General features: G+C 60.1%; 1 protein-coding gene across 7 annotated transcripts in view; it reads left to right on the top strand.

Annotated features, from left to right (window-relative positions):
- KCNQ1 (potassium voltage-gated channel subfamily Q member 1) overlaps window positions 1-18333 on the top strand; it is a 352233-nt gene that overhangs the window by 78136 nt on the left and 255764 nt on the right. For all 7 annotated transcript variants that reach the window (XM_032640194.1, XM_032640191.1, XM_032640193.1 and 4 more), the window contains exons 3-6: window positions 14203-14329; window positions 14797-14875; window positions 15445-15541; window positions 16086-16226. In XM_032640194.1, the coding sequence (XP_032496085.1) occupies window positions 14203-14329; window positions 14797-14875; window positions 15445-15541; window positions 16086-16226 (444 nt within the window). The remainder of the gene's footprint in view (window positions 1-14202; window positions 14330-14796; window positions 14876-15444; window positions 15542-16085; window positions 16227-18333) is intronic.

Here is an 18333-nt window from a genome sequence, read left to right as displayed (position 1 = left end):
AAAGCCGAGTTTTCTGAACACGATGGATCTCTCGCCTCTTTAGATATTTTGCAATATCACTCATCTGTGCTTTCTAGTTGTCAGGGCACAGATCTCACGTGTAATTTGTGAGACTTGGTACCGAGTTTTTCTTGGTTTTGAAGCTACTGAGAGGGTATCGTTTTATCAATTTCACTTTTGGGTTGTTTGTTGCTAGTACGTCAACCTCGTATCCTGTGGCTTTGCTAACCTTATTAGTTCTGGAAGCTTTTTTTTCGGGGGGGGTGGTATTCTTTAGGATTTTCTGTGGAGATGAGCCTGGTGTCCCAAATACAGTCAGCTTTGTTTTCTCCTTTTCAATCTCTGTGCCTTTTATTTCTTGTTCTTGTCTGATGCGCTGCCTGGGACCCTTTTCAATCTCTCTTGTTTTTTTATTTCTCTTTCTTGCCTGATGGCCCGGCTGGGACCTGCACGACAAGATTTGGTCGTGAGGAGAGAGCAGTTGTCCTTGTCTGGTTCCTGATCTTGTGGGGAGACAAGTGGTCTCTCCCCCTTAAGCATGATCGTAGTTTGGGGGTTTTATACGTGCCCTTTATCTGCCGAGGATGTTCTTCTCTTCCTAGTTTGCTGGGAAGAGAGCACCTGTCGAGCGTGGCTATTGGATTTCGTCAGACGCTTTTCCTGTATCTATCGAGACGATTCTCTGTGTTTTCTGACTTTTAATATGGTGAACTATACTGACAGGTTTTCAAATGTAAGCCAACCCTGAATTCTTAACATAAAGCCCACTTGGTCACGATGCATTTTAAAAGAATATATTGCTGGGTTTGATTTGCTAAAATTTAGCATAGAGTTTTTGCCTGTGTGCTCACGAGGGATGCGTCTGTGGTTTGCTTGTAACATCACTGCTCTTGGTGTTAGGTACCACCGGGCTCGTAGGATGCGTTGGGGAGTGTCCCTGCTTTTCGGTTTGGGCAGAGCTAGTGTAGAATTGCTGTGTTTCTCTGTGGGTGTTTGGTAGAGCATGGGAAGCCATCTGGGCCCGGGGTTTTGTGAGTGGGAAAATTTTCTGTTAGGAATTCAATGTCGTTTCTAGCTCGGGGCTATTCGGGTTCCCTTTTTCTTCTCAGGGAACTTTCAATAGTTTGTGTCTTCGAAGACATCGTCCCCGAGGAGCCGGAGCCCCAGAGCCCAGACTGGGGACAAGATCGTCTTGTGATGGGTGTCACTCCCGGGCGGCCTAGGGACCGTGGGGTTTGTAGCATCCGCACGCAGCTGTCCGAACGCAGGGGCCCTCCTGGGTGGCCCGAGAGGGGACACCAGAGGGCTGGTGGTCTTTGGCCCAGAGCTGCTCCAAGCCCCCTCCCCATCCCCTCAGCTGCGGGCTGCCCCAGCTCTCTGGGAACAGGTCACCGTCGGGGCCGGGTGGGGGGGGCGGACATGGGGGGCTGAAGATCAGACTTTCGCCGTTTCCTTCCAGTTCTGTTCCCTGGGAAGGCAGCCCTTTCTCTGAGGCGCGAAATCCAAATAGCCAGCTCTCGCGTCCCCGGCGCGTCTGCCTTTGTGTCACACTCTTACTTTGTAAACTTCGGCCCTAAAACAACACACGTCGTCTGAAGCTGCTCACATATCAGCTCTTGAAACAGCAAAATCCGTGCACAATTTCCTCTCAATCCCTTAAAACATTCCTGAAAGGAAAGAAAGAAAAAAAAAAAACTGTTTAAATTCACGCTTGTCATTAAAATCTCTAGACGTGCAGCATCAGGGCAGGTCCCCAGCTGTCAGGCACAGAGGAACGGCCCGCGCGCAGCGCACGCGCGGGCATGCTTGGGCGCACGCACACCACGCACGCGCACACGTGCTCGCGCACACACGGGGCGGGGGGGCAGCCTCAGCGCGTGCAGCGCGGCGCTGGGACCGGATCCCGGGGAAGGGTTTTCATCCCCGAGTCTCCGCTGTGGTCAGCTTCTAGCTCTGGGTCAGTTCTTCAGTAACACGCTTTGAGAAGCTCGGCAGAGAAAATCCCACCCCCACCCCCCAACCCCTCCGCCATGATCCTCCTCCCCGAGCTGAGTGGCCAAGGCAGAGATCGGTGGGGCGGGGCTTCTTTGGGGTTCACAGCCCTCAGCAGTGGGGTTCCTGGGCTGAAAGTCAACCCCGTGTAGCTGCCCTGTGGACAGAAACAGCGCTCCCCACCTGGGGAAGATGGGGGATTTGCTTTAAATACATGTAGAGCTGGCTGCCGGGCAGCTGACCGTGCTGCCGTGGGCACGGCGGCCTCCCTCCTGCCCCCGCCAGCCACTCCTGTCTGGGGCCCAGGACCTGCCTCCCCGAAACCCCCACCTGCCTTTCCTCTGCTCGGAGCCCCGGTGCCTCTCCCGCCACACCCCCTCTTCCCACCCAGGGGCCTTGGCTTCTCTTCTGCTGGCCGCCAGCATCACCAGTTTTTCCACGGAGTGGGAAAGGGGCGGCCGATGTTCCAGGACCCCTTCCCAGGAGGACAAAGCTTCAGGGCCTACAGCCTGGACGTCCCCAGAGACCCTTGGCTTGGCCGTGGTGTCAAGCTGGAGCCCCCAGCACCACTGCCGCCCCCTCAGGCCAGGAGTTTGTGATCAGGGTGCGGGGGGTTGGTATCCGAAGCTGGGAGGGGGCCTCTTCCCCAGCTCTGGTGGCTCGGTGGTGACCAGGGACATTCCTTGGCCTGTGGAAGCGTCACCCTGATCTCTGCCTCCCCACGTTCACGTGGGGTTCTCCTGTGTGTGTCTGTGTCCTAACGTCCCCCGTTTATAAGGACACCAGTCGGATTGGATTGGGGCCCATCCTAGTAACTTCAACTTAATCACATCTGCAATGACCATGTTTCCACATAAGGTCACATTTTGAGGGGTCAGGACTTCAACTTATGAATTTGGGAGGGACACACGTCAACCCCGAATGGTGCCCGAGTGGGGCAGACTTGTTGAGCGAGGGAGGTTGGGGGGTCATTCTGACCTGCCCCTGTAGGCGTGAGGGACGAGTAGCCCTCAGGGACTGTTGTCGCCCGTGGTTCTAACGGCCCAGCCCGGGTCCTGGATTTGGTGCTGTGCTCAGAGCCCGGGACTCAGCCAGAGTGAGATGGGAGAGGTTCCTGGGCTCCGGCCCTGCATCCCACTGTGACAACGGTGACCTCGTGAGGGGAAACCAGGGGGCTTCTAACATGATGAGAGGACTGGGCAGTAGAAGAAGCTGGTGGTGGGGATGGGCCGGCAGACCCCTGTGAAGGTGGCACCGAGGGGAGATGGGGGCTGAGGGGCAGGGGAGGAGTTGCAAAGGTGAAGGCCCAGGAAATAGGTGGCCGCTGAGGGCAGAAAGGAGGCTGTGTGGACATAGCTGCTGCCCCAGCCCTCTGTGCTCTTCCCTGAGCCCCCAGGAGGAGGGTGGCCTCGGGCACGGGCTGGGCATCCAGGTGCCCAGCAGGAGCGTGCCGAGTGGCTCACGGAGATGTCAGATGCTCTCAGGGGCAGGCCCGTGAATGTGCATCAAGGACGTGGTCCACACAGAGTGCCTGGCACACAGTAGGTGCAGCTGGATGGACAAAGGATCGGGCTCTGGTGTTCCCAGCATTGGGAAGATGGCAAGCTGGCCCAGCAGTTCTGGGGGGCGGGGGGGGGGGGTCACTGCTGAGACCAGGATGAATAAATGAAGGAAGGAAGCGAAGGATGTGTCGTTTCCTTCTTTTTTATCTGCTTGGGAGGAAGACGTCCCCAGATACCTAAGTGCAGGCACATGGAGAGTTTCGCCTCTTGAAATGTGGAAACAGAAACCAAATAACGAATTTATTTGGTTTCCAGAGTCGTTGAGATTCTGAAGCCTGGTGGGTCCTCCATCTCTCATCGTCACAGCCGGCAGTTCCCAGAGTGGCCGTAGGGAAGGAAAGCAGAATCCTCACAGCATGCAGATGTCCCATAATGAAGTCATCGCTTGTCCTCAGTCCTGTCCCAGGGACCCCGTCTGCCACGCCTGCTCCCTGCCATGTCCCCACCGTCTGTGTCCGACCACAGGACGCTAGTTGACTGCAAGGTGAAGTTAGCGTTCTTGCAAAAGCTACAGGGTTTCATGGGGTCTATAAAAGCAACATTGGAGATGCTTTCTTCACCCACAGAGCCACTGACAGGAACAAAGTCACGCCAATTCCTGCCTCACTGGGGAGACAGCCGTAGGGGAAACTCTACAGTGGAAACTGTTCCTAGGCCAGAGCGGGTTTGGTTACGAGTTAAGGAACCGAAGGATCACAGTGATGGGATGGAAGGGTTCAGTGAAACTCCCAAATTCTTGACTAAAAAGGAAATGGGTAATATACTGATCAACTTGACGACTATGAAGAGAATGAAAGAAACAAACCAAGTGAAATAGCAAATAGACAGTAAAGTGGAAAGAAGCCAGACGTATCCAGTTTTACACTAAATGTGAATGGCTTGAATGCCTCTGTTAAAAGGCAGAGACTGTCAGAAGGGTTTTTATTTTTAACAAATACATTGTTCAGAGGAATTCAGTCAAGCAAACCGGTGATGACAGTTGAAAAATGAAGGGGTGGCCAAAGTGATGCCCAGCAAGTGCACACAAAAGGAAAAAACAAAAGCAGGGTGGAAGCATCAGGGTCCGTGCTGAGACCGGCCTGGACAAGGCACCATTTCTAGGGGAGAAAACTTTTATGCATCAGAGAGCATAACAAAATATGTAAAGCAAGCGCTATTGGAAATGCAGGGGTTGACTGTGATACTCACGGGAAATTTTAATGCATCTTTCTTGGCACAGGCCGATTCTAGCAGACGAAAAAAGTCAGTAGAGACACGGATGGTTACACGTTGCAATTGTGAGCAATTTCAGCTTCCAACAGTAAGCCCAAATAAGTCCCTGTTACCTGTAGCCAGGCAACAGGCATCCCCAAACGTGGCTCCTTCAGACAACCGTCACGAAGAGCTTAGGGTCCGTGGGGACAGCTCCCCTCTGCCCTGCCTGGAGTCAGCTGGGGCTACAGGCCCTAATTCCGGGGTGGTGGGCCGCACGGTGGAAGGCCCTCTTCCCACATTTCAAAACCAGCACTATAGCTATGGATCCTAATCACGGAGGTGTTTTGTTTACACCCATGGAACACTTGTAAAGGCCAGTCACTTTATGTGGCCATAAAAACACCTAACACACTTGGAAAAATTGAGAATTAGCTGTTCACTTTTTCTCATCAAAGCCCAATACAATTAGAAATAAATGGTTACAAGGTCACCAAAAAGGCTTGACTATTTGGGGATTAAGCAGCGCTCTCCTCCGTGGCCATCGGGGAGAGGAGGCCGGTGGGGAGCACGCAGGCCGCGTTGAGTGATGAAAGCAGCCCCTCTGCGTGCAGGAGGGCGCTTCCCGGGCCCCCGTCCGGGCCCAAGGCCGACAGGGGACATTTGTCGTTTCCACGCTGTTGCCCACGTCACTTGCCAGTGGCTTCGTTGTCTTCACAAGTGCATCTCCCCAGGGTGGTTGAAATTCACTCGTGAAAAGCAAATAATAATACAGTAAAATATGTAGGTTATATTTTGTGTAAACACACGCACACGCACTTTTCTTTCTTTTTTTTTAACCAAATGCCTCCTGGGTGCCCACCGTCTGCCAGGCACCCTGGGCTTGGGGGACGAGCAGGCTTTGCTTTGTCAGAATCTGCCCAGACTAACCGCCCGGGGGCCCTCTTCTCGGCCGCACCTGCCTCTCCCGTGCCAGCAGGTGTCGGGGCGCCGAACCTTGTCCGCCCGCTGACCTGGGGACACCCAGGTGGGGAGGAAGCGGGTGGTGCTTGGGCACCCCCGTGTCGCTGGTCCCAGGGCTGGAGGCACCTCATTAAACCACCTGCAGCTCTTGTGACTTTAGTTGGGTTGGCACCGTCAGTCCACGTGAAATTAAAATGACCTCACGCCGCTCTCCTCCCCGCTGCAGGCGGGCGGCCTTTTTCCAGAGGCTGAGCCCGACAGCCTGCGACGCTGGGAAGGATCTGGCCCCCACGAGAATGGGCCCGAGAACGGGCCAGGTCAGGGCACGGTGTGCCCCAAGGCCCCCGTCTTGCTGAAACCCCCATCACGTACCCGCTCCCTCGGGGCTCGGACCCATTTGCTGTGCCTGGAGTGACAGGCGCTGGGGTTTGCAGTTACTTGCAGAACTTCGGACAGAGGACGAAGGGGGCGGTGGTGGTGCTGGAGGGGCCTGGACTGACCCCCACTGCACCCTGGCTCTCCACGGAGTGGGGTCCTGAGCAGCTGGCTGCAGGAAGGGGTTGCTCCAAGGGCGTCCTTGTGCTTTGCTTGCTCCCTGGAAGAGGGTTTCCCGGGGAGCTCGTGGTGGAGGAGGTGCCCCTGTGGGAGGTGGCCCTGCCCAGTGGCCACTGAGCCTGTGGAGTCGTCGTAAAGTGTTTCAAATGTGGCTCCCGTGAGGCTGGGGTTGACGGTACAAGGGGGAGCCCAGGGGACCCGACCTTCTCTGGGGAGGGGATGCAGGCCCATCATGGAGGAAGGAAACCCCACGTGGAGTTGCCATGTGGCCCTTTGAGCAGCAGGTGGGCGCCTTGTGGGCTCGGGGCTGGACCGGGCTGCTGGGGTAAAGATAGGCCCAGCCTTGGACAGACAGCTGACGAGGTGGCATGGGGAGGGGTTCCCCGGGCTGGGCTGAGCGCTGCTGCCTGGTTGGGGAGGGGGGTGGGACACAGCTCGGGACAGGACAGGCAGCAAAAGGTCCAGCATCTGTCAGATGGGGTCTGGGCACCAGTCAGGAGGGCCGTCGGTGCTGTGAGACCCTTCTGGGTTGGCCCTCCCCTAGGCCTCCCCACCTGTGCTGGGGACCACCTCCCCACTCAACACGACCGTGTCTTCTAGATCCTTCCTCCCCCACAGCCCGAGGAGGTGGGTCCCGCCAGCACCCGCATTTCACAGACGGGGTCACTGAGGCACCGCGGGCTTGAGGGGCTGACCCGGGTCACCAGCCCTGGGCGTTTGGTGGCCCTGGATCTCACTGTCCTGCGGGAGGGTGGACGCTTTCGGGGGCCGGCCTGCCCCTCTGTCCTAGCGTGGATGCCCCTCGGGCCACAGGGCCACCCCTTCCCTTCTCCCAGCGCCTGACCCAGGACCTGGCCCACCGACCCTGTCACGGCCACCTCGGGCCGCTGGGACCTCGGGCAGGATGCAGAGGGGCCCAGGGGCAAGGTGGTGGCCGTGCATCCAGGGAGGCCATGGGACCGGGGGACACAGCCGAGCACAGGGGCTCCCCACGGGTCAGGGGGGAGTTGGGTGGGGAGGGGTGTGGGGGTCAGCCCGCAGTGGGTCCTGGGCGGGCAGAATCCCGGCCCCGTGCAGGGCCACAGCATGTGCCTGCCCCAGGCCGGGCAGCTCTGGCTGGGTGGAGGTGCTGGTGTTCTGCGGCGGGGGCAGGGCGGCCAGCTGTGCCCAGCACATGTCACCAGGAGGCCCACGGCCCTCGCATGGGTGCGCGGCTGGGAGCAGCTGGCCTCAGGCAGGCCCCTGAACAAAGAGCCTTTGAGCAGCACGCACGCCGGCTCCGCGCCCTCCGGCCAGCGGACCTTCCCGGGAATGCCGAGGCCGGCCCCCTCTGTGGCTTATCGGTCCCACATGGAGGTGGAACAGCTGGCCCTGGAGCCCGCCGACCGGGCTCTGTGCTGGGGATCCCAGCCCCCCTCATTGGGGACACCTGGCCAGGGCCAGGCGGCCCGCACCTCTTCCAGAGACCTCAGCCTGGTGGCCTGCGCCCCTGGCCCTGACGGGTGGCGTGGCCTGGCCCCCAAGTCCACCCCTCCTCCAGGCTCCCCCATCTGTCTGGTGAAATCCTGTTTACCCCAGAAAGCACAGGCGTCCTTCTCACCCGGAAGCCTTCGAGGGACCAGGAGCTCCCGCAGTGGGTCCCCCAGGCCCCATCTCCGAGTTGCCCACGTCTGGCATCCACACAGCCGCCTGGGAGGGTGCCGTGCCTTTTGTCCTCAACCCCAATTTCTGCTTTCCGTCGGCCCCCACCCCTCCACCCCACAAATCTCAGTGCTTAATTCCCGGCAGTTATAACCTTCCAACTCTCTTTAAAATTGATTTTTCATCATGAAGATAACAGAACAGTAACATCTAAGCACCAGGAGGCGAGCGATGAGGGTCCGTGAGGCTTCCTTTATTGTTTAGCAGAAACAACAGAACGAGCGCTTTCATCGGAGAAGCTAGGCTCTGCGCACAGGCAGTGCGTGGGGCTTAACCTCCAGGCCGGCTCGCTTTCTGTCACACGGGGCCGTGCTCCGCGGGCCGTTCCCAGCGCTTCTGAACCAGGCTGTGCGGGCAGGGCTGAGCCTCAGAACGCATCGGGCTTTAGACAACTCTCCCGATGGATGAGGATTCACGAGCTGATAAAAACGAAACAATAGATAAGACGGCCGCGTGGACCTTCACCCTTCTGGGGGGGTGGGCAGTGGTGCCACGGGGATTACGAAACGCCCGAGGAATCCGCACCCTTTCCCCTTTGTGTACCGGGGCTGGAAAACCCAGATAAGCACCTGCTTTTCTGAACCTTTATCTTGACTCTCGGGATTTGCGGATCTGCTGTTGACTGCCGTTACCCCAAAACGCCGAAGGCGGGTGCGGGCTGTCCCCCTTACTTGTAACTTGGTCGAGCTCGGGGGTCCCAGCGTCCGTCTGCCCGACGGCGGGGCCTCCTCGTGCAGAGCGAGCAGGGCCCCGGGCGTCCTGTTGGTAGCCGGGACCCTCGGCCCAGCGCCGCGCTGTCTCGGGGGGTCCAGTGCCCGCCCGTGTCCAGTGCGGCCTGGCCTTGGCGCTTCTCTTCCTGCACAGTCCTCCACTGGGGACGCGGCTGCACCCGAGTGACCTTTGCAGGCAATCACTGTGCTCCGTTTGCTCATTTAACAGTGAACTAACAATGGACCACAAAGATTAAGAGTCAGAGGCTCAAGGACGGAGGTTTCTGCCCCGCGGGGCCGGCCCCAAGGTCCAGGCAGAGGCCTGAGCGCAGAGCGCCCGGGGTCAGGGGACGTTTGTGTCGTGGAAAAACACACTCGCCACACAGGTCACCATTTTCAAGTGCGTTTAATGTAGTAACAATGTTGTGATACCAGCACCTCCGTCTAGTTTCGGAACTTTGTCGTCACCCCGAAGGGGAACCGTGCACCCGTCAGCAGTGGCCCCCATTCCTCACTCCCCCGGCCCCTGGCAGCCACCGAAAGGCTTTCTTTTTATTGACATTGTGGTAAAATACATAGAACATACAGGTTACCATCTTAACCACTTGGAAGTGCACAGTTTGGTGGCATTAAGTACATTCACGCTGTTGAGGGAACGTCACACCATCTGCCTCCAGAAGTTTCTGTCTTTCCAAGCAGAGACTCTGTCCCCATTACACGCTCACTCCCCTCTCCCAGCCCCGGGACCCCACCGTCTACTTTCTGTCTCTATGGATGTGACTCCTCCAGGGACCTCACGTGGGTGGAATCAGACAGGATTTGTCCTTCTGTGTCTGAATTCTCTCGCTGACTGTAGTGTCCCCAAGGTTCGCCCACATCACAGCCTGTGTCAGAATTGCCTTCCTTGTAAGGCTGAGTAATATTCCGTAGTGTGGATGGACCACAGTTTGCGTATCTGTTCATTCGATGGACACTTGGGTTGCTTCCACCTTTTGGCTGTTGTAAATACCTTTGAGATCCTGCTTTCTTTTCTTTTCTTTTCTTTCTTTTTTTTTTTTTTTTTGAGGCTATACCCAGAAGTGGAATTGCTGGATCACATGTGATTCTATTTTTAAGTTTTCGAGGACCCTCCGCACTGTTCCACAGTGGCCGCACCGTTTTACGTTCCCTCCCACCGTGCGCAAGGCTCCAGTTTCCCTGCATCCGCGCCAGCACTTATCTCGCTTCCCTGATAGTAGCCGTCCTGATGGGTGTGAGACGGTGTCTCGCTGTGGTTTCGATTCGCGTTTCCCGACGGCCAGTGGTGTTGAGCAGCTTTTCATGTGCTTCTTGACCGTCTGTGTGTCTTCTCTAGAGAAATGCCTATTCAAGTTTCATACCCATTTTTTAATTGAGTTGTTTCTTAGGAACTTTGTTTTTTAAAGTAATTCTAAACTTTACAAATAATACTGCCAAGAGCCACCCCAGACCCCGCTGCTTGTGAGACACACCGGGAGCCCAGGACCCGCTGCTCTGAAACTCACAGAAGGAGGGGCACGGCCGCCAGGTGCGGGGCTCGTGGCTGCCTGGAGCCCTGACGTATGAGCGCCTGGTCTGCTTCCCACAGGCGGGGGATTCTCGGGCCTGTGCCCTGGTGCTGGCGCCCGGCCGGCTCACAGGTCCCTGGTCCATGAGGCCAAGTGCAGCTGGGAGGCGACCTTGCTTTGTCTGAGGGACAGTGGCCAGGTGGGAGGGGGCCCTTCGTCCCTCTGGTGACTGCGGTCTTAGCGGAGGTCCCTGACACGAGGACGGCCCCTTCTCCCCATATCTGTGGGGCAGAGCTCAGGGCCGTGCTCCGGCCGGTATCCTTGACCCCTGCTCACATGTGGGCACGCAGGCACCACGTGGGCTCGTGGACAGGGGCCTCTGGGCTGACTCTTATCAGTGGAGGGGTCAGGTGTGATGGGGGGGACCTGGGGAGCGGGGTGGGGGGAGGAGCTGGAAGGACAGGGCCCCAGGCCGAGCACTCGGGCCCAGGCGGGGAGGGGCGCGTGCCTTGGGCCGGCGGCAGGCTCCCGGGCGGGCCGGGGCGAGCCCTGACCCTTAGTGTGGGCCATGGGGCCAGGGCGGTGGCTTGAGCTGGGGTGTGGAGGCAGGGGCTGAGGTGGGCAGGCTCTGGGGGGAGCTTGAGGCCTCTGTATTCCCCTCCGGGGCTTGCTCAGGGCCTGGTCTGCAGAGACAGCCGAGCTGCAGGCCTGCCTCTGCCGGCTGGAGAAAACCCAGGGCAGGGAGGGTGACCGGGGGTAGGGGTTCGGGGGGTCATCCTCTGGGTCTGGGTCACTGAGGCTGGAGGCTGGTCCCCCTTTCCCTGGAGCTAAGAGGAAGCAGCCCTGCCATTCCGTGAGCCTGCTTTGGACTGGGGGTGCTGTCCCCTGAGTCAGGGGCAGCCCCACAGGAAGACTTGGGGGATCAGCCCTCCGGCAGGCCCTAGCCTACTGGCCTCCACAGATGGACAATCCAGCCCAGTCAAAGCCCCCAGAGCAGCCCCCAGCCCAGGGTGGCCCAGGCCCCTCTGGTGAAAAAGTTCCAGAGTCCCTGCAGGTCCAGAACTTCGGGCCAGCCTGTCCGCCCTCCCGGCACCCAGATCAGTGGACAGGTGGCTCCAAAAGACGGTGACGGCTGGGGCCACAGCGACGCCCTGGAGGTCCCGGCCTTGGCCCCAAGTGCCACGGTGCCCAGCACTCGAGGCTGACGGTGTAGGGATCATTTGATCTTGGAGCAAACGTGTGCTCCCCCCGCCCCGGTCCGGGCTCTCTCCCGCCCAGCATGCCGGCGGTGCCACATTAATGCACAGCCCGGCCTCGAGCTGCATTCCAGACTCAAATGGGATTTGGGGATTAGCGCTGCTTTAAATTATTCCTACAGCTCACTCCTCCAGGGGGAGAGCCCCCCAGCCCCAGCCCGCCAGCCCCAAGAGGGCAGGGGGAGCTCTGAGCTCGAGGCCAGGATAATTTGGGGGGAGGGGGAGACACGCAGCGTCAACAGCCAGCCCTGGGAGTTACTTATTTATCAGAAGGTCTGTTGCAAAACTGAAGTGCAGTAAGCGCTTACCTGATGTTTGTAAGATTTCTACCGCTTCGAATATGCTTAGGACGCGGCTGGAGAAGGTATTTAAGTAACAAAATAACGCATCGAAACAAGAACAGACCTGCTAAGTGACTGACCAGCCCGCCGGTGCATAGATTTGCAGAGCTGGGATGGAGGCCCTGAGGACTGCTCTTTGGGGGCCTCTGTCCGCCCCCTCAGGGCCATCAGCAGTCCAGTGACCCCTCCTCTGTGAAGATGCCAGCACTGGTGTCTCAGCTCTGGGGACCCAGAGGTGGTGGCTCTGCGGCCCTTGTCGAGATGGCCAAACACTGGAAGCCGGACCCTCCAGCCGCTACCCCCCTACGCCGTCGTTCATTGCTAGGGCCTCCTGTCTGTCATCTCCTCCTCACACCCACTTAGGACCGGCTGGGCCAGAATCTCGGGAAACACGCGCCCGAGGCGAAGCCCTGGTACCAGGGAGCCCTCAGTCGCTCGTTGGTCTGATCGGTCGTTCGTTCGTTCGTTCATTCACGCACTCAGCAGATCCATGTCCAGGGCCAACCAGGGCAGGCATCCTCCGGGGCCGGGGAGAGGGCGGCGGGCAGGTAGACATGGCCCCTTCCCCGGTGGGCTCAGCCACCCAGCAGCTGAGCACAGAGGTGGCGCCAGCACGACCGTCTGAGGCCACAGAGCCTGCGAGCGTCCACCCTCCCTCACTCTCCACCATCCCCCACGCGCCCCCAACCATACGTACCCCGACCCTGAAGAACCTGACGTTGCGAACCAAGAACTTTCTTACAAAAGGAAAGCGGTAAATTTCCCACCTTTTCTCCCATTATCCCCCGAGCTTGCCCCAAACACAAGCTGGATGGTATGAGTATTCCATCCTAATTATGGATATTCGGGAGCCAGTGTCCGGTTACCCCCTCCCGGTGGGCTCCCTGGTGGGGGAAGGCAAGGCCGGGCATGGGAGCAGAAGTCCCCAGACAGGGCTGGGTTCCCTGGGTTGGGACGGGGTGGGGACAGGGCAGGGCACCAGCTGGAAGTGAGCTGACAACGTCCTCAGGTCCATCCACGCCGTAGCCTGTGCCAGAACTTCCTTCCTTTATAAGGCTGAGGAATATTCCGTCGTGTGGATGGACCATATCTTGTTTTGGCTCTCCAGGGGCCCTTGAGATTTCGTGTGAATTTGAGGGCTTTTTCTATTTCTGCAAAAATTGTCATCAGGGTTTTGAGAGGGATCACTTTGAGTGGCATTGACGTCTTGACGGTATTAAGTCTTCCAATCCGTGAACGTGGGATGTGTTTCCATCTATTTGTCGTCTTTGATTTCTTTAAACGGTATTGTTTAGTTTTCATTGTACAAGTGTCCCACCTCCTTAGTTAATACATGAGTACTTTATTCTTTTTGGTGCTAGTGTAAATGGAATTGTTTTATACTTTCCCTTCCAGATTGTTCATGGTTTGTGCATAGAAATGCAACTGATTTTTTAAAAATTAATTAATTTATTTATGGCTGTGTTGGGTCTTCGTTTCTGTGCGAGGGCTTTCTCTAGTTGTGGCGAGCGGGGGTCGCTCTTCATCGCGGCGCGCGGGCCTCTCACTATCGCGGCCTCTCTTGTCGCGGAGCACAGGCTCCAGCCGCACAGGCTCAGTAATTGTGGCTCACGGGCCCAGTTGCTCCGCGGCACGTGGGATCTTCCCAGACCAGGGCTCGAACCCGTGTCCCCTGCGTTGGCAGGCGGACTGTCAACCACTGCGCCACCAGGGAAGCCCAATGCGACTGATTTTTGTGGTCAACTTTGTATCCTACCTTGTTGAACTCGTTTATTAGATCTAACGGTTTTTTTGCATGGAATCTTTAGGGCTTTCTACACATAAGATCATATCGTCTGTGAACAGAGATAGTTTTACTTCTTCCTTTCCAATTCGGAAGTCTTTGATTTCTCTTTCTTGCCTAATTGCTCTGGCTGGGACTTCAGTACTCTGTTGAATAGACGTGGTGAGAGTGGGCATCCTTGTCTCGGTCCTGATCCTAGAGGATGAGCTTCCAGCCTTTCTCGTTGATATTCGCTGTGGGGTTTTCATACATGGCTTTTATTACACGGAGATAGTTTCCCTCTATTCCTAGTTTACTGTTTTTATCATGAAAGGGTGCTGAATCTTGTCAAATGCTCTTTCTGCATCCGTTGCGATCAGGAGACCATGTGATTTTTTTCCCTCCGTTCTGTTAATGTCATGTATTACATTGGTTGATTTTTATGTGCTGAACTGTCCTCGCATTCCGGGTATAAATCTCACTTGGTCATAGTGTCTAATCTTTTTTCTATGGTACTGAATGCGGTGGTGGACCTGGGCCTGTCCAGGTGGGCAATGCAGCAGACCGGGGCCCAGGCCGCCTGCTCTCAGCGGGCTCACGGGGGAGGGGCCCGACATGAGCTCACGTCCCTCTGTCCCCGCAGGAGATCGTCCTGGTCGTGTTCTTTGGGACGGAGTACGTGGTCCGCCTCTGGTCAGCCGGCTGCCGCAGCAAGTACGTGGGCATCTGGGGCCGGCTGCGCTTTGCCCGGAAGCCCATTTCCATCATCGGTGAGTCACGCCCGCCCCCCTGGAAGCTTCACGCCGAGGTTTCCTGGCAAGGGCTGAGCCCCCTCCCCCAGAATCTGGCAGGTGGACCCCCATCACGAGCACCACCGGGCAGAGTCCCTCCTCCGCCTGTGACAGGGCAGGATCCCAAGGCCAGTGGGGTGACCTCCCACGTCCCCCACACAGGAGCCAGCCTCAGCGCCCAGGTCCTCTGTCCCAAGAGGCTGCTCACAGGGCAGGGGGTCTGGTCAAGCTCAACACAACCTGGGCTTCCGCTGCCCTCAGCGGCCTGCGAGACAGGGCTGGGGAGGTAGGCTCGGGCGGCCTCTGCACGTGCCTGGGACGGAGGGCCTGGTCTCCCCATTGAGGTGTCTCCGTGTCCCCGCTGTTGGGCCCTGTCCCGCCTGACCGCCAGGCTCCTTGCCGGTGTCCAGCTGCCAGGCTGGTGACGGTGGCGCTGTCCCCTCCAGACCTCATCGTGGTCGTGGCCTCCATGGTCGTCCTCTGCGTGGGCTCCAAAGGGCAGGTGTTTGCCACCTCGGCCATCAGGTAGGCGGGGCTGCGGGCTCCCCGGTGCGGGGGTGTGAGAGCGGCGGGGCCGTGTGCTGGGGCGGGGGGCGGTTAGGCTCGGGGCCGGTGCCGAGTTGGGCAGGAGCGCTTACTCACTTCTGTGACTCAGGCTGGGACCTAACAGTCTGGGGCCCTCAGTCTGCTCATCTGTAAACTGGGGTGATCCTGGGGCCGCCCCCAGAAGGTGGTCTGGGGGCCAAAGGAATGGAGAAATGTACAGGTTTGGCTCCGGGCCTGGGGTGCTGCCCCCATCTTGACCCTGGGCTTCGGGAGGCGGGAGGGGCGCACGGGGGAGGGGCGCGCAGGGGAGGGGGAGGGGCGCACGGGGGACGGGCGCGCAGGGGAGGGGAGGGGCGCACGGGGGAGGGGGAGGGGCGCACGGGGGAGGGGAGGGGCGCGCAGGGGAGGGGGAGGGGCACACGGGGGAGGGGCGCACGGGGAGGGGGAGGGGCGCGCGGGGGACGGGCGCGCAGAGGAGGGGGAGGGGCGCTCGGGGAGGGGGAGGGGCGCGCGGGGGACGGGCGCACAGCGACCCCTGTCTTCCGCAGGGGCATCCGCTTCCTCCAGATCCTGAGGATGCTGCACGTCGACCGCCAGGGGGGCACGTGGAGGCTGCTGGGCTCGGTGGTCTTCATCCACCGCCAGGTGGGTGGTCCGGGGCGGGAGGACAGGGTCTCGGCCCAGCCTCGGCCTGAGCCAGCTGGGCCGTCCTGCCCCCAACCTGATGGTGCCCACGTCCCTCAAGCTGGGACAGGAGACTGTCGGGCAGATGGAAAGACAGAAATGCCACGTGGAAAAGGGTCCAAGAGGCCCCGAAGTCTAAACCGGGGGCAGATCACGATCAGCCCCGTGAAGGCGGAGATGGCTGACCCGCACCCCTTCGTGAGGCCCAGCCCCGCGTCTCACCGAGGCTCTGCGGGAAACAGAGCCGGGCTGGTGGTCCAGGGCCCTGGCCTCGCTCCTGGAGGCTGAGACCCAACACTGCCACTGACGAGCTGGCAAAAATAAGTTATTTCTGAAGTCCGATGTCTGCATGTGAGACATGCTGGCATTTATGTCTACTTGGTGGGAAATGTTGGGGCTTGTTGCCGGCAGGCCCCGCCGCCTGTGATGTCTGCCCGGCGCGGGTGCGCAGGGCCCCGGCTGCCCGTGGGCGCCGGCTGGTCACACCTCCTCTGCTGTCTCCCAGGAGCTGATCACCACCCTGTACATCGGCTTCCTGGGCCTCATCTTCTCCTCCTACTTCGTGTACCTGGCCGAGAAGGACGCCGTGAACGAGTCGGGCCAGGTCGAGTTCGGCAGCTACGCGGACGCCCTCTGGTGGGGGGTGGTAAGTCGGGACCTTTGGGCCACGAGGCCACTGCCCACCCTGGGCCCGGGCGGGGCGGGGCCGGGATGTCGCCCTGGGGCTCTGGTGTCTCAAGATCTTCCGCCTCGAGACCAGCCCGCAAACGCCTGAAGCCCCGCCTGGGCACAGGGCTCCGCGCACAGAAGGGCCCCGCGCTGGACGCGTAAAGCCCGACAGTCACCATTGTGGGGTCCGTGAGGTTTTTATCTTTGAACCTGCCGTTTGGGAGGCAAGTCTGGCGGGACGGAGAGTGACTGTGCAGTGGGCACGACGGCCGCACGTGGTCCCAGCTCCCGCCTTCCCCGGGGCCGGCTCCTCCGCCACCCTGTGCCCCGCGTCTGTGAGGTTCTGTGCTGGCCCCTCAAGTATCCCTGCACCAAGGAGCGTGACTTTGTAGAGCAAACAAAAGCCACCATGACAGGTCGGGGGATGCTGGGAAAAAGGAAAGTGCTCCCACGTTTTGACTGCGCACCCGGCCCGCAAATTCTGTAGCCGGCCCGGGGCAGCGGTGACACACAGGTACCCCGGCTTCTGTCCTGGGGGCCTGGAGGCTCCCCCGCCTGTGAAGTTGGGCTCCTTGGGTGTGCCGTGTCCCCCTCCTGCAAGCACCCAGCACCCGGGCCTCGGCCTGGAAGTGTCCAGGAGCGTGGGCTGGCTCCTTCCAGGGATCAGGCTTGTGGTGGGGAAGGGAGACGTGGGGCGCGGGGGGCGGCACATGGCCATGCTGTGGGTGGTTGCAGGGGTCTCTGCCCGCTGCAGGACGTCTGAGCTGTGTGGCCCCCGGGGCCTGCTCACCACGGAAGCCCAGCATCACTTATGTGTGGGCCTCAGGGCGCAGAGGACACCCCTCAACAAACCCTCCGCTCGGGCCTTGTGGGGAGACAGGTCCTGGGCTCTCGGTGGCAGGGTGGCCAGCAGCTTACCGGCCTGGGAACAGCACGTGCAGGGGGCCCTGAGGCGGCCCGGACAGACCCTGGCCGTGGGGGAAGGTAGGGCTGCAGCCCGAATGCCCGCGCCGTGGGCCGGCCTTGGCTCTCCCCCTTCCCTGTGGGGTGCGCTTGGGTGCCAGGGGCTAGTGCCCGGGGTCTGGATCAGCCTGAGCAGCAGAGTGGGTGACACCGGCCCAGCCGTGAGCTGCCTGAAGCTGAGGGTGGCCGGTGGGAGCCCCTTTGAGCTGGGGGCTGGGGGGCTGACGTCCAGGCTCGCTCAGCCAGGGAGAGGAGAGGGTTGCAGGCTGCACGAGGTCGGGCCGAGGCCTCGGGGCAGCACCAGGTCCAAGGGGTCCCGGGTCCGGGCAGTGGCTGTGCCGGGCCCTGGCCGTGTCTGTCCCTGACTTGCTTCCTTCCGGAAGCGGGGTAGGGGTTCACTCTCTCCCCGGGTTCCCCACCAGCCTCCACAGGGAGGCCCATCCCGGATGGTCCGGGTGGGGCGGGAAGCTGCCCCGTGTGCCTCCACCCACACCCCCGTGAGATCCACACGTGTTGGGGGAGGGGCGCCTGATATCGGCCGAGTCAGCGTTTTTTCTGGAAGCTTCCAGTGTGCCAGGCCACCCAGGGAAGGCAAGCTCTGCCGGCCCCCCTGCAGGCCCGTGCCTCCACAGGCCCGGGCGTGGCAGCCTCCGGCCCATCCCCCCCGGCAGGTTCGGTGGGACAGCCCAGCGCCGGGCAGGGGAGGGGAGGCGTCCTGGTGACAGGCAGGTCCTGTGGAGGGACAGGATGCCCAGAGCCGGGAGGATCCCCGGGGCCGTATGGCGCGGTGGGCAGCGCATGGGTGACGGCCCGCAGCTCGGCTGATAAGCGGTGCTCGGCCTTGGCACTGGCCCCCGCCTTCCCGGCCGCTCGGAGCTGCCCCCGGCCCGGCCCCTGCGAACGGCGCTCCCACTCGCACACCTGTGCAAACATCCGCCCGCCGGCCGGGAAAACGGCCCCTTTGTGCCCGGCTTGGCACCGGTGCCCCAGCCTCGCCGTCAGCTGCGGCCCCGGCCTGGCCATTGTTCCCGCGGGCCCGGCACCCCCGCCGCCCAGCTCCTGGGCAGACGACTCCCGTTCACAGCGGTGGCGCCCCTGCAGCTGTCTAGGCGGGTGGAGCG

Source organism: Phocoena sinus, chromosome 8, assembly GCF_008692025.1.
Source record: "Phocoena sinus isolate mPhoSin1 chromosome 8, mPhoSin1.pri, whole genome shotgun sequence".
Classification (NCBI taxonomy): domain Eukaryota; kingdom Metazoa; phylum Chordata; class Mammalia; order Artiodactyla; family Phocoenidae; genus Phocoena; species Phocoena sinus.
This window is presented reverse-complemented; position numbering and strand designations above follow the sequence as displayed.